At 34.2% G+C, this 14,819-nt stretch overlaps 1 protein-coding gene across 1 annotated transcript in view; it reads right to left on the bottom strand.

Annotated features, from left to right (window-relative positions):
- Positions 1-473: 473 nt before the first annotated feature.
- The window catches only part of BCKDHB (branched chain keto acid dehydrogenase E1 subunit beta), a 637,435-nt gene continuing 623,089 nt past the window's right edge, over positions 474-14,819 (bottom strand). Inside the window, exons 10-11 of the mRNA XM_053710474.1 lie at positions 4,204-4,361; positions 474-817 (exon numbers count right to left, since the gene is read on the bottom strand). Of these exons, the coding sequence (XP_053566449.1) occupies positions 4,221-4,361 (141 nt within the window). The 3' untranslated portion in view covers positions 474-817; positions 4,204-4,220. The remainder of the gene's footprint in view (positions 818-4,203; positions 4,362-14,819) is intronic.

Raw genomic sequence — 14,819 nt, 5'->3', positions numbered from 1 at the left:
GCTTATATAAACTGATCTCCTGGTATTGACACTGGTCTGCTTAACTTAGTTTCCTTTTGGTGCTCTACCTGCTGACTTCAGCAATTGTCAGCCTACAGCACTATCTATAGATACTTTTGCGACTGCTTCACTACATTTATCCTGCCAAGTTGGTCACATTGAAGATTTTATACAGGGACTTAGGTCTGTTTTGATAAATATCCAACCTTATCCACTGAATACAACACATTTCGACTGATGATATCCATAAGTGGCAGAATGATAAGGAGTGCTTTCTTTAGTTCTAGGTATATATTTAATAACATGATGGATATTTTGATATATTATATAAAACTGATTAAATATTAGTACCTCAGTTTGTTTTTAAAAACTGTATATAAATGCAAATAACGTGCTAAAATTAAATTAAAATATACACTGGTATTGTTTGTGAACATCTCTTCTCAGACGCAAAAAATAAATAAGCATAAACGTAAGCTATTCAAATACTCTTTACTAGTGATATATTTTTTTTTAAAACAAACCAGCACTATATTGTATAATGTAAAACCATAGTTAATTCTACTTTTGATCTTGATAAACAAACTTTATAGGTTTACAGTATTTTTTTTAATATTCTGTACAAAGAGAACAAAAAAAAAATATAAAAAAAACTAAAGAAAGATGCGATCAGGTTTGCTGCCCTTTGGATGAGGCTCAACATTTTTATTATATTATGTAGATTTCTTATGGAATTGCCCAATAATCCATTTTCCGCTCAATTGCTTTAATGTATACTATTTCAGTAAAATCCATCTTCTTGTGCTTCTGTTCAGTACTGGAAAACAAAAACACATTTTTATTTTAGCAAGAAATGGATTAAGTTTTCACTCTAACCTTACTATAAAATAACATTAATATATACCTTCTTGTTTTATTGATTTACAATTGTATTTAAATAAACTATTTTAATTCAAATATAACTTACCCCTTTTGATTTGGTTTTATGCCAGTAATGGCCAATAAGGATGACAGATGAGGGCATTGAGACCTCAAAATTTTAAAGATAATATTGGACATGAGGCATACATTTTTATTATTGGACACCTTTACTTTATGAGGTAAAAAAGAAAAAAAAAGAAAAAAAAGAAAAGAGTTTTCTACAGACATTTAGTCCTGCTCTAGCGATGATGAATTGCCCACCACTGGTTTTAAGAATTATGCTCTCTACATGCTAGAGTCTACCATTTGACCGGCTAGGGCAGGGGTCAGCAACCTTGGGCCCCCAGATCTTTTGGAACTACATTTCCTATGATGCTGAGACATTCTTTAGGCTGTCTGAGCATCATGGGAAATTTAGTTCCAAAACATCTGGGGGCCCAAGGTTGCTGACTCCTGAGCTAGGGCATCAGTTGATTTGATGCACATAGATATCTGCAACCTTTTCATGGCACCTTGTATGTACATAATGGCCCCCCATTTATCAATGTGATTGTGGACAAGGTTCCAGACAGGGAACCCGTCTACATGCCTTGGTGCTTCCAATGCAGCATCGGCTGCCATAATTTAACACTGCACAAGCAAAAGATCTTGCAGTCCAGCCCTCTGCTCTGAAACAGCCAATTGTGCAAAAGCTAGGATTTTAGTGATCTTAGACAAATGATTCTGGATGTTTCACATTCACAACCTCTGAGGTTACGGACATGTTAAGAAGCAGCAGTTGTAAGGCCAATGCTTCTTAACTTTCAACTGCACTGAAATGGCCTAGAAGCAGCTTATGTAGTTTCATAAATACAATCACAAACCATTGAAGCCATCTGAGTATATATATATTTTTTTTAATAAATGGTATTTTATTTACCCTTATGCACAATATTTTTTAGATACCCCATTTTCATATCAGCTTGACCAATCAGAACAGAACTGGCTATATAAAAAGAGAAGAGAGGATACCATATCAGCTTGACCAATCAGAACAGAACTGGCTATATAAAAAGAGAAGAGAGGACACCACAATGTGTTATATATAAGGTATCCAGTATTATATTACAACAAAAATGTACAACACAAATTCTGCCCCAGCTATGCAATTATTGTATAATATAGGCTGGTGTTGTATAACTAATATACGGCAGAATTGGGGACATTCTTTTGTGCTACCCAGCGGTATAGGTTGACCCTATAGAACTAATTTACGCGAGAATAGCGGACATTCTTGCGTGCTGCCCTGCGGTATAGGTTGGCGCTATAGAACTCATTTAAAACTGAGGACATTCAAGTGAAGTTATTGTTTAGCACCAGAGGCTACGGACACACTGGGTCTAGGAGTGCCAAGGGAGGGAGCTAAGGGTTAAGAGGGCAGAAATTCCCGGCTCAGGGAGGTTTGAGTCTCGGATTACAATCACACTAATGGCTGCTGGCAGCAGCTTCCTGTACCACAACACATGAGTTGAGGAAGAAACGTTTTCTCATCAGTAAGACTATGTAAGAAGCCCGGGACACACTGCACCTCTGGGCTATGGATCAGAGAGGAAGCCACTGTAATCGGGTCCCCATCCCAGCAGACTAATATTGCAGGGGACCGCGCACACTAGGCAGCTCAGGGTTTTAATGTGCTCCGAGAGTGGCACTCGCATTAACAAAGGACTTTGTGTAGTACGCTGTGGTGAGCCTCCATGCAGGAAACACTAATGGGCAGCATGGCAGTAGTATAGGTGATGTTAATGGGGACAATTGGACATCTATATCTTGTCGCCAGGCACCAAAATGAAGGTGCCACGGGTGACCAGGCGACCGTAATCTTCGAGCCCTGTCTATACCTATACAATTTATTTAAACCGTCAGCTATATGTAGAAATATTTAATTATGAATAAAAAGAACATATTCCATTATGTAAAGAACACTGTAATATGATATATTCATATTTTCATGTCGGGTAAGCGCTAATAAGAATATGTAATGGAGTTTGACTTGTGGCAAAGGTGGCATCTTATGTGTCACTCTTGCTCAGTTGCTAATCTACTAGACCTGCACTGGACAACTGTTAGTGTTATAATTGTTAAGTGGGAGCATTATGTAATAAGTCTAAATTTCCCTTAAACTATTTACTTCTATACCACTTTCGTGTGTTTTGTAATGCAAACTAGTGATAATAATTTCTTTTAGATTTTAAGAAGCTCACAATTTTAAAGCAGGATTTTGTATTGTGCACAAGCACAGCACTTAACCAACCACTTGTACTACAGGTTAGTATGCTATTAAATATAGGGCTCTATGTACTAAGCAGAGGAGGCTGCTGTGGAACCCTTGCTCATGTAAATCTGCTTACCGAACATCAAGGTGCAGTCGTCATACAACCATTGATTCTTTACCTCTCCGCCACCTCTAAGGTGATGGGGATCAATAAACCCTAACTTGTTGCGACAGCGCAGGGGCGGTGCTGCACAAGGAAGTCTTTTGAGCATTGATGGCTGTGGGCAACAGAGAAACAGTGTCCACTGCTGGCTTAACGCGAAGATGGGCAGACAGGTTTCTTAGGTGGGGCCCTTAGTATTTGCTGAACTTTTATACAAAAAAGGTTGTTGAGATGTGGAAAAGATGTTATTGGTAATGGTGGGTACACACTACACAGCTGTGGATGAAGCTTTGGAGCTCCTGCAGTGCATGAGCAAGCCTGCAGCTGGTAGCTAAGAAGCAGCAGTCATCAGAACCATTACAGGTGGCTGCCACTTGCCCGCTAGCCACAATCAGAGCTGGATAGGTTCCCAGATTAGGAACCTTGATAAAATAAGCCCTTTGGCTTTGGGAGCCCTCTCGAACCATAATAATATTTCAAGCAAGACCAGATAGGGCAAAAAAGTACAAATTTAAATATGAACTGAAGCTTAGCAGCAGGGTTACTTGGAGCAGTGGTACAAAACAGCTGCGCTACTTTCTGTCCTCTGGTGCAAAAAAATGTATTTTATTGTAAGATAAGGATTTATTTAGTATAGGGTGAGCATGAGAATGAAGAAGCCTTCCCTAAATAAAGTGCAGCAGTGAACACAACACATACTGTATATGCTCACTGGATTGGGAGAAGCAAATAAGCACATAATACGCACTCAATCAGATACCAAAACCCATTGTAAAACATGTATGTCCCATAAACATTATATTTAATAGCTTAGATGTAAACACCATATTTAGCCAGAAATAAAATGTTAACCAGAAAGTATACTTACATAAAATCGCAACATTATCAGAACTTAATCATTTTTCGAATAGCATCAAAGCACTTCCACTTGTCGGGTATATAAAAAGGTTCAAAAATGTGTGGAAATGGGGTGTCATATCCACAAACTCGAGCTATTGGTGCTTCCAGATTCAGGAAACATTCCTCCTGCAAATAAGTTAAAGAAGTAGCATAAATATTGACAAGTATATTATTCACCTGTTCCACTTTATGAAGCGCAAATAAAAAAGTGTTATACTGCAAGACAACTGTTGATGAAAGTGTTCATCCATAAAAATATGCACACATGGAAAGCCATTTATAGAACATGAAATTAGCAGCTTAATAAAACTGACCATTTGAACAGAACGAATACCTACTGCAAGGCAATTAAACAATATTTTCCTTGTGGCTATTACAACTGCTAAGTTTGAGATCAAAGTTGAACTTAAGCATTGCAGCTAATATGCGACTCAATCCTATATAACAGTAAAGTTTAGATTTTCAAAATAGCCAAAAGCTATCTGGCATTGGATAATACAGTATTCTAATTTGTACCATTACGCTAAAAAAAGAACTGCATTATTCATTTAAATTAATTAAAAATACAATAATCATAATTTTTTTCCATTTTGAAGTTGCAGAATGAAATATATATTAGTCAAAAATTGCCTAAAACAGCAAGTTAATTAAATGGTCAATTCATTAAAATGGTAATACAATACTACAGCCTGGTGTACGTTTATTTTGCTTTCAAATAAGCAGTATCATACACTATGAATTCTCATTCAAAAAAACATTATAATGTCAAGTTCCTTTTGAGAAAGCTGAGAACATATTCCATTACAGGCAACAACAAAAAATTATCAGCAAATATATTAAATATTTGTTTGAAATTATCTGTATTGTTTATATTTACATTGAAATTTGCAGAAAATGAATGTGCACAAATGATTACCAAGTATTCAGTTCACACTCGCTGATAGACAACATTATTATTATTCATAATCATAATAATATAATTATTTGTATTATTATTGTCTTTGATTTGTACAGTGCCACAAATTCTGTAGTGCTGCAAAATTCTGTAGCGCAACATGCTCAATATTTCACATACCTAATCGAACAGAGTTCAGGATTTTTTTTTACATTGTTCATAAAAAACAAGACACAAAGATAATCCTTGGAGAAATGTTATGGTAAAAAATGCTGAAACGTTATACTACCCTAAAAAAAATATAAAATGGCTGCTGGGACTCATGATTTGAGATCTAAGTAATCAGCTACAAAAAGTTGTAATAGCCATTGACACCACAATTTCACAACATTATAATGTATTGCAGTTTTCAAATATGATGAAATTACCCTTTGTCTGAATAAACACTGATTTGGTATTGATTCCACTAACTGAAAGCAGAATTCAAAATAACAACAGTCTGATGGAAAGAAAGATGTACACTTATCAGTAAACCATGCTCTTCATATTCACAGTCATAATAACTTGTCTATTCAGGAACCAGTGTCTGCTAGGAGCATGTAAAAAATCCCATAATACTTTAGAGGAACAGTCCCACTATATATACTTCTAAAGAGAGATGTCGTCCCAAAATAAGATCCTGGGTAATAGACTAGGCATGGTATTATTTCCAAATGCAACTTGTGATTATGAGAACATGTTGTAATGGTAGAAAATAATCAACACATGCTAAGAAAACCTTTTGTCATCCACCTCTTATTTTAATAGTAGTATGAAGGAACAACCATTTCCAATGTAATATTCTGAGAAATAGCCATCTTTGGAACACATCCCTCAAAAGTTATGGAAAAAACAAACAAAAAAACAATCAAGTATATCTCTACATAGCATAAAGGTCCACCTCTTACGCTTGCTGTGAATGGAGCAAGAAACATATGTAGTAATGAAAACAGGTTTTTGTCAGTAACATCAGGGAAAAGAAAAGCTACCTTTACCTTCAGAAACTAATTAGTCATTCCATATCAATGCCATATTTAAGAATTTCCAAGACTTGCTAAACTGATAGAGAATTTAGAAATTATGGCCCCAAACAGAGTAATATTCTTTAACAGATAATAGCTTGCAACATGGTAGGAATCAGATTGTCAGAAAGCCTTTTGTAGCTCAGAAACAAGAAACTAATATCCAAGCCTTTAATACAAGTCCCTAAGAGAAGTAGACATTGTTCTACTACTACTTTTAGGAAAGATTAATAAACACAAGTTATAATGTTTATTTTAAATATAAAAACCAATGCAATCCTATTTAGTTTACCAACACAAATATTCCACTAGTTTGAACCTTCAAGTTTTAAATCCACCAGTAGCAAAAAGTAATGTAGCAAAAGCTTATAAATTTGTAGCAAGTGCTCTATATGTTAGCTACAATGCATTCGGAAATCCCATTACAAGTATAGGAAGCCACAACCTCTGGCTACTCTACTCTATTATTTGTAGCGTGTGAAGTGTGATAGCGGAGGATTTGCTGCTTGTAGCTAGTGCTGGTAAGAAGCTCTTGCTACAGGTAGCTAACATGGTCTAATCTAGCCCTTTATTGGTTAGTGCAGGGTTTCATTTCACAAGTCCTTACTAAAAAATTATGTAGAAGATGATAAGGGGCTTATGAGGTTATACCCAAGCAGTACATGAATGACACCACAAGAACACAAGTAATATAAGAGCTATATTTGCACATTTAAAAAAAAAAAAAAAAAGTTTATACGTCTTTTAAAGGAACACAAAAATGTGGGTTTCATATCCCTTTAAAATGGCTTTTTTTTTTTTAAAGAAAACAAAAGAATAGTGGCATTTTAACTATTTCCCTACAATGCTTTTCCAGTCCCCCTGTTCTAAAATATAAAATTTATGTCCAGTGTTCTTACAAAGCATTCAGAAGTCTGATGCAAAATAAATTATAGCAATATATATTGCAAGCTTTTTAACCCCTCTCAAAAAGACTCATCTGACTTACATGTATTTAAATGTGTTAATAAACAAGTCATCTATTGTAAATATGTTTTTACGAAATGTATGAAGTTGCTGTAAAGAAAAAGTCTAACTTTTGTATCTGGTTCCAAATTCTATCAAACTTGTTTACAAAAGTGTCTGTTGACCTAGTGCTTATACAACATTTAAAAGAACTTATGCTTTTCCCATATGGAAAGAAAAAGAACTGCTTTGGTTTTGAGTTCTGCGAGTAGTTAAATAGTAGTTAAATAATTAGATTGATCAGGGTGATTAAAACATTAAGCTGTACTATTTGCATTTTATCCTTTGCCGGCTAGTGTACAATCCTATTGAAAGACGATCAGAATAATTCTGGGAAAAAAATATGGAAATCAATTTGTTAAAAAAAAAATCTAACTTTGTGCTTGTGTGCCGAAGCTCTTTGAAATGTTTATATTAGTACTTTGATGCCAACTAAAATGCTATACAAAAAACTAAAATTTATACTTGCCTTTCATGATGGTGAGAGTCCACAAGTCATCACGTGGAAATATTCCCCTGCTGACCACTAGGAGGAGGCAAAAGACACCACAACACACCACACCTTTAAATCCCCCCATTTTCCATGATCTTCAGTCATACATATAAATCAAGGTAGATGAGGAAAAAAGAAAATCAGGAAAGATAAAAAAGGGCAATGAAGTGCAAAGCAAGTACTGTCGCCACTTGAACAAAAAGAACGGGCAGGGCTTGTGGACTCTTGCCAACATGAAAGAAAATAATTTAGGTAAGCATAAATATTGTTTTCTTTCATCAGATGTTGAGAGTCGACGAGTCATCACATATGGGACCACTACTGTGAATAGGAAGGACAAAGAGTGAAGGCAGGATATTACTATTCAGGCAAATCGGCCCACAGATCTTTTCTGCCAAAGGCAGCCTCAGAAGACACTTGCACATCAAAAGGATAAAACTTAGATAAAAGAAGCCTCATTACAAAAGGACTAAAATGTACCAACTGCTCTAATAGAATAAGCAGTATTATGCTCAGGGAGGTTTTTCCCCACAACATCATTGTGGGGAGTAGCTATTTCACCTTTGTTTGGCTCAGAAAAATTAACAAAATTAACAAAAACAGAAGAAGAAAGTCTGAAATCTTGTATGGCTTCCACAAAACGTTTTAGAGCGCTTTCAACAAGTTGTGGAGAGGACACTATTAGAATTCTTAGGAGCTTGACAAAAAGAAGGAACCACAATTTCCTGATTAATAGTATTTATAGATACCACCTAAGAAGAAGAAGAAATAAATAGATAGTGTTAAGAAAAGCCTTATCTGTAGGTAAAATCAGAAAAAGGAGGTTTGCATGACAAAGCTGAAAGCTCAAAGCCCCTTCTAGATGAAGATATAGATGGAAGAAAAATAACCTTCCAGGAAAAAAGTTGAAGGTTTAAATCATGTGCTCAAAAGGAGGAGTTTAAAGAACTCTCAAAACAAGACTAAGATTCCAAGGAGGAGAAACTGGATGAATAATTGGTTTAATTCTGATTAGAGTCTGAACAAAGGCCTGAAAGTCAGGAATTTTAGCAATTTTCTTATGAAACAATGCAGTAAGAGTGACCCTTCAGTGAACTTGCTGATAAACCTTTATCCAGGCCTTCCTGTAGAAACTCAAGAGCTCTTGGAATTCTAACAAATTCCAAGTGTAACCTTTGCGAGAACACCAAGCAAAAAAAGGTTTTCCTGACCTTATGATAAATAGACTGGTAACAGGTTTCATGGCTTAATTCAGGTTATCAATAACCTTGTCAGAAATACCTCTCTAAAACAACATAAGCATTCAATCGCCATGCCGTCAAATTCAGAGAGTTTTGTGATTTTGATAAAAGAAAGGGTCTCAAAAAAGAGAAGTTCAATTCTTAGAGGAAGTCTCCACGGTTGGCACAAGGACATCTGCACAAGATCTGCAATCCAAATCCTGCAAGGCCACACCGGATAATTGATGAGGCTTGTTTGTGCTAAATTCTGGCTATCACTCTGGATAGCAACACAAATGGAGGAAAAATGTAAATCAGGTTGAAAGACCAAGGGACTACTAGGCATCTATCAGGGCCCCGAGACCTGGCAACATACTGAGGAAGTTTGTGGTTCAAATGAGAAGCTATGTTATCTATCTCTTGCATACCCCAACGTCTCACAATTTGATTGAAAACTTCCTGATTCAGAGACCATTCACCTTTTTAAAAAGACTGGCGAATGAGAAAGTCTGCCTCCCAATTGTTCACACCTGGAATGTGGATTTCAGAAATCCTGCAACGATGGCACTCTGACCAATTGATGATGCAGAACACTTCCCTCATCCTCCCTGATGATTGACATAAGCAAGTATCGTGACGTCTGACTGGAATTTCAGAAAAGTTTTATGTCTAAGGTCAGGCCAACAAGAGCCCTGATGAGTGTGCAGAGTTACAAAATATCTATTTGAAATTGCACCATGAAGAGACTAAACTCCCTGCGCTCTATGAGATCTCCAGACTGCACCCCAACCTAACAGGCTGGCATCTGTGGAAATTACAATCTATAGCAGTTATGATTGTCTTATATGTGTGCGCCTGTGTGCAAACACTGGCTTAATATCTACCAAATGACAATGGTCTTAGTAGTATTTGTATTTCTATGTCTATGTTTATATAAAGAAATGTATAGAAAAAAAAAGTTTTTTAGTTTTTAAAGAATTTTCATAGAATAATATCTTAAAATTATTAAGTTCTAATTCAAAAATAAAAATAAAAAATAATAAAAAAATATACAAAGATTATTGGTTAAAAATAATATTCTTTTATTAGAATCAATATAAAATAAGCCTTTTTGTGATATGACCAAAAGATTTGGGCTAGGTGTTTGAGCCGTTTTCTGTATGTCACAGTAATTATATCACAATAGTTATTGAACACTTGGCTTGTCTTTTGCGATATTATTAGTCAACAGACTTTGAATAAGGTACCTTATTTGCAGTTCCAAGTCATATAAGAAGGTTCTTGCGTGTCCAAATGAGGTATAGATGAGAAACTTTCTTTGTCCTTTCAAAGTTTCTAGGAGCGCTTGTTGCAGCGTGTATGTCTCCTGTGAAAGTTGCCTCTGTCACTTCCGTGTCCGGTCTTGACACGCCCACCAAATGCGAGATTGACAGATAGGTAAAGAGCAAGGTTTCTCCAGTGCAGTGTAAGCAGTCTGTATCCAAGATGATCAGTAAGCAGTCTGTATCCAAAGCAACGCGTTTCAGCTCCAAAGAGCCTTTCTCAAGCTTCTGTCAGACCTGCTTAGAATCCTATCTTTTATACCTTTGTTCCTGATTGAGTAAATTGTTTAATTGTTTTATTGAAGCATTGTCAAAGCCAATATCATTTCTGTGTGTGGTTTTCAATATGCTTAAAAGCCGCTATAGAGTATTCATGTATTCTTATTAGAAAAAAATAATAAAATAAATAAACAACTAAATAAATAATTTTAGTAAAAAACTGGAATAGTTCAATTTTTTTCCTTTGTTGAAAAGATATTTTTTATATTTATATTGGTACTATACTATGTGTGGTTTCAATATGTTTAAAAGCCACTTTAGATTAATTAAATAATTATAGTGAAAACTGGAATAGAATCGTTTGGCTTAGTTCACTTTTTTTCCTTTGTTGAAAAAATATTTTTACATTTTTATATTTCTATTGGTTCTTTCCAATGTATTTCCAAGTTATTACTGTACATTAAAAAGACTGTACATATCTATATATGACCTGCATCATATGAAAAATAAAACTTAAAATTTGTTTGTTAAGATAGAAAAATTATCAGATTTATTTATATACTTTAAAAACGTTTTTTTCTTTGGTAATAAAGGACTAAATAATATATACATATATATAAAGCTGGACATTCTAAGTTTTATAGAACAAACCAATGTGTAATAGATGGGTGAAACAGTCTCAATATAGAGATTGTAGGTATTTATGATTTCTTGTAGTATTGTGTTATGATCTATGTGAAAAAACTTCTCAGTTCAATTTCTAAATTCAGACCTTGTGGGTGAAGAGTGTCTAAATTGTAAATCCATTTGCTTTCTAGCTGCAATAATCTTTTTTGATTATCTCCCCCTCTCTTTTGTTTTTGTAATTTGGCTATGCCCATATAGTTAAAAAATTTTAGATTACCATTATTACAGGCTTTAAAATGCTTAGGGACGGGTAGGTCCTTATTTCTATCCTCGTCCATATTTTCGATGGATAAAATATGCTCTCGTATTCTTTCACGTAAGGGGCGTTCTGATTCGCCTACGTATTGCATTCCACATTTACACTGAATCATGTAGACAATATTTTTATCTGTGCATCTTATACATTCTTGGATTTTAAATTCCCATTATTAATATGTGATGTGACTGTTTTACTTTTCTTGGAGTGTCTGCAAGATTTGCATATAAAACATGGGAAAAAACCTTTTAGGTCCTGTCCTGTTAAATCTTTGTCTATTTTTTTATGCTGTTTAATTTGGGTTGGGGCAAGTATGTTTTTTAAATTATTAGCTTTTCTGTATATGAACCTCGGTTTTTTAGTGATAAAGGGGCCAATAATTTTATCTTGATGTAGTATGTGCCAATGTTTCTTTAGTATTTTTTCTGTTATTTTATAGTTTGCATTGAAATCACTTATGAATGGGATATTTAGTTTATTATGTTCTGGGTGGGTGTTGTCACTAAATTTTTTATTATTTTTGTTTAATATGGTATTTCTTTCCATTTTTCCTACTCCTTGTCTAATATTCTCTACAAATTCTTCCCTATAGCCTCTTTCTATAAACTTTGCCTTAAGTACTTTTGATTGGTTATCATAATCCTCAGGTTTGTTACAATTTTTCATTACCCTCAGCATTTGTCCTTTCAGTATATTGTTCTTCCAGGCTTGATGATGGCAGCTACTTGAATGGATAAAATTGTTACTATCTACCGGTTTAAAGTAGGTTCTTGTATTGATAATATTGTTTTCAATATAGATTTCTAAATCTAGGAAGTTCAAATTTGTGTTGCTTATTTCTTTGGTGAAGCGTATATTATAATTGTTATTATTCATTTCGTTAAATTATTTAAAAATTCTCAGGGGTCCCTCTCCAAATAATTATTACATCGTCTATATATCTTTTATATAGGACTAGGTTTGCACCCAGCTCGCGAGTGTCAAGGAATTGTTTTTCCCAAATTCCCATAAAAAGATTTGCATAGCTGGGTGCAAACCTAGTCCCCATTGCAGTTCCACAAATTTGAGTGTAAAAAAAGTCTTCAAATAGAAAATAGTTGTGTTTTAAAATAAAATCAATACTCTCCAGAATAAAATCCTTCTGTTCTTGTTTCATATTATTATCATCATTAAGAAATTTTTTAACTGCCTCTATTCCTTGGGTGTGATCAATGATCGTGTACAATGATGTGACGTCACAACTTATTAGCCACATATTTTCTTCCCAAGTTATATTTTCTAGGAGTTTTAGGACTTCTGTGGAGTCTTTTAGATAGGAATCTAATTTCACTACATAATTTTGGAGATACCTATTGATGTATTGGGAAAGGTTCGCTGTGACGGATTATATGCCTGATATTATCGGCCTACCTGGGGGGTTAGTTAAAGATTTATGTATTTTTGGTAATATATAAAAGACTGGGATCCTTGGTGTTTTGTTAAGTAAAAAGTCAAATTCTCTTTCGTTAATGACCCCAAGTAGTTTATTCTTTGTCAGTAATGTTTTTAATTCCCAGGTGAAAAACGTGGTGGGGTTAATTTTACTTTTTTTTATATGTGTTTGTATCATTAAGAAGATCCTCACAAATCTTTTTGTAGTGTGTTTTTTCTAAAATAACAATACCGCCCCCCTTGTCTGCGTTTTTAAAAATTATTTCATGTTTTTTTTCCAGTTCTTTAATAAGCAATTCCTGTTTTCTTGATAAATTAAATTTAACTTTTTTTATTTTTTTGTCAGATATATTTTTTATGTCATTTAGTACAAGTTTTTCAAAGGTCTCTATTATTGGTCCCTTTTCATGTTTTGGATAAAATGAAGATTTGTTTTTTAGACCTGAATGAATAAAACCATTACAGTCTTTTTGATGATTGAGAGACTCACCTTGCTTTATTACTTCTCTTTCTAGTGCTGTTTTTGTAAAATATCTTTTGAGAGTCAAAGATCTAACAAATTTATGGGCATCTATATAGGTGTTGAACTTGTTAATTTTTTTGGTAGGTGCAAATGAGAGTCCTTTAGATAGAATAGTTTTTTCTTCATCTTTTAAAATGTAATTGCTCAAATTATAAATGCCATTTTTTCTGTTATTATTACTGTTATTTATCTTTTTCTTTTGTCTGTGGGTTTTACATAGACCCCTTCCACGCCTCCCTCTTCTCCTGAGAGATTTCTTTTTCTTTGACCTTATCTTTGTTCTCTTTGGTCTAAATTTAGGTTTTTGTTTACTAGTGGGCCTCTCTCTAAAAAATGATGGGCATTGTCCCCTGATCTTGAGGTTGATGGTTGTTGTATGTCTCTTTTTTCATTAGTAAAATGATTTTGTACTTCATGGTTTTGGCCGTAAGTATCGTTACTGTCTGTATATAGAGAGTGTCTATTTGTTCCTGATGTAGATTGGTGTGAATGATGTTGTGTGTAGGTTCTATCATTCCAATGTTGTGTTCTTCTGGAATCATGGTCATAGTCATTCATTATATTAATGTCTCTGTCTAGAAGGGCAAATCTGTTGTATGTTGATATTTGATTCCTTCTAGGTGTATGTTGGTTATAATTGTTACCTCTAGAATAGTTATAGTTTCTATTGTATCCATAATTGCTATTTTCTCTATTTCCATATTGTGGTCGTCTGTTATAGGAATCAGAACTTTCATTTCTCCTATTTATCTGTTGGGACTTATTACTATAATAGTAATCATTTGGTTTCAACTTTGTCTCATAATTATCTTTTTCTCTTTCTTGATTTATGTTCCTATTATACGTGTGTTCAGATTGCGGTTTATTATCAGTATGGTTCAAACCTTGGTTCTGTTGTGTGTTAGTCCTAAATCTATTGAATCTCCATCTATGAGATGTGTAAGTTTCAGTGAAATTACCCTCTTCATACTGTTTGTAATCTTGTTCATCCCTATCGAATTTATCTACCTTTATTTTCAGTAGGTAATTTTTCATTTCATCCATAGTTTTTTTAAGGTTTTTTTCTTTTTCTTTAAAGTCTATACAGTCCTTAAATTTGGCTAGTTTAGATTCTATCTCGTTAATTTCATTGCCCAAGGTTATTAATGCATCCCCTCTGTGGTCTTTAATTAATTTCATTAATTTTATGGAGGCCTCTTCCAAAATTTCTCTCCATTTCTTTTTAAAACTTTCATCATCTACATTAAATGCACATTCCTTTTTTATTCTAAGTCCCCTTGGTACTCTTTTGACTTCTAAATATTTTTCTAGAAATAAGTATTCAGTTCTATGTTTTAGTTTGGTAGTCATTTTTTTCTCTAAGATTGCCATTAATTCATCTAATGTTTCTTTTTTACTCTCAAGGGTTCTCAAAAATTCTGTTTTATCCTTATTTATCAGTATTCTCAGATCTTCATACATACTGGATCTTA

This window comes from Bombina bombina, chromosome 4 (assembly GCF_027579735.1).
Source record: "Bombina bombina isolate aBomBom1 chromosome 4, aBomBom1.pri, whole genome shotgun sequence".
Classification (NCBI taxonomy): Eukaryota; Metazoa; Chordata; class Amphibia; order Anura; family Bombinatoridae; genus Bombina; species Bombina bombina.
Note: the sequence above shows the minus strand (reverse complement) of the source record. Positions and strands in the feature narration are given on the sequence as shown.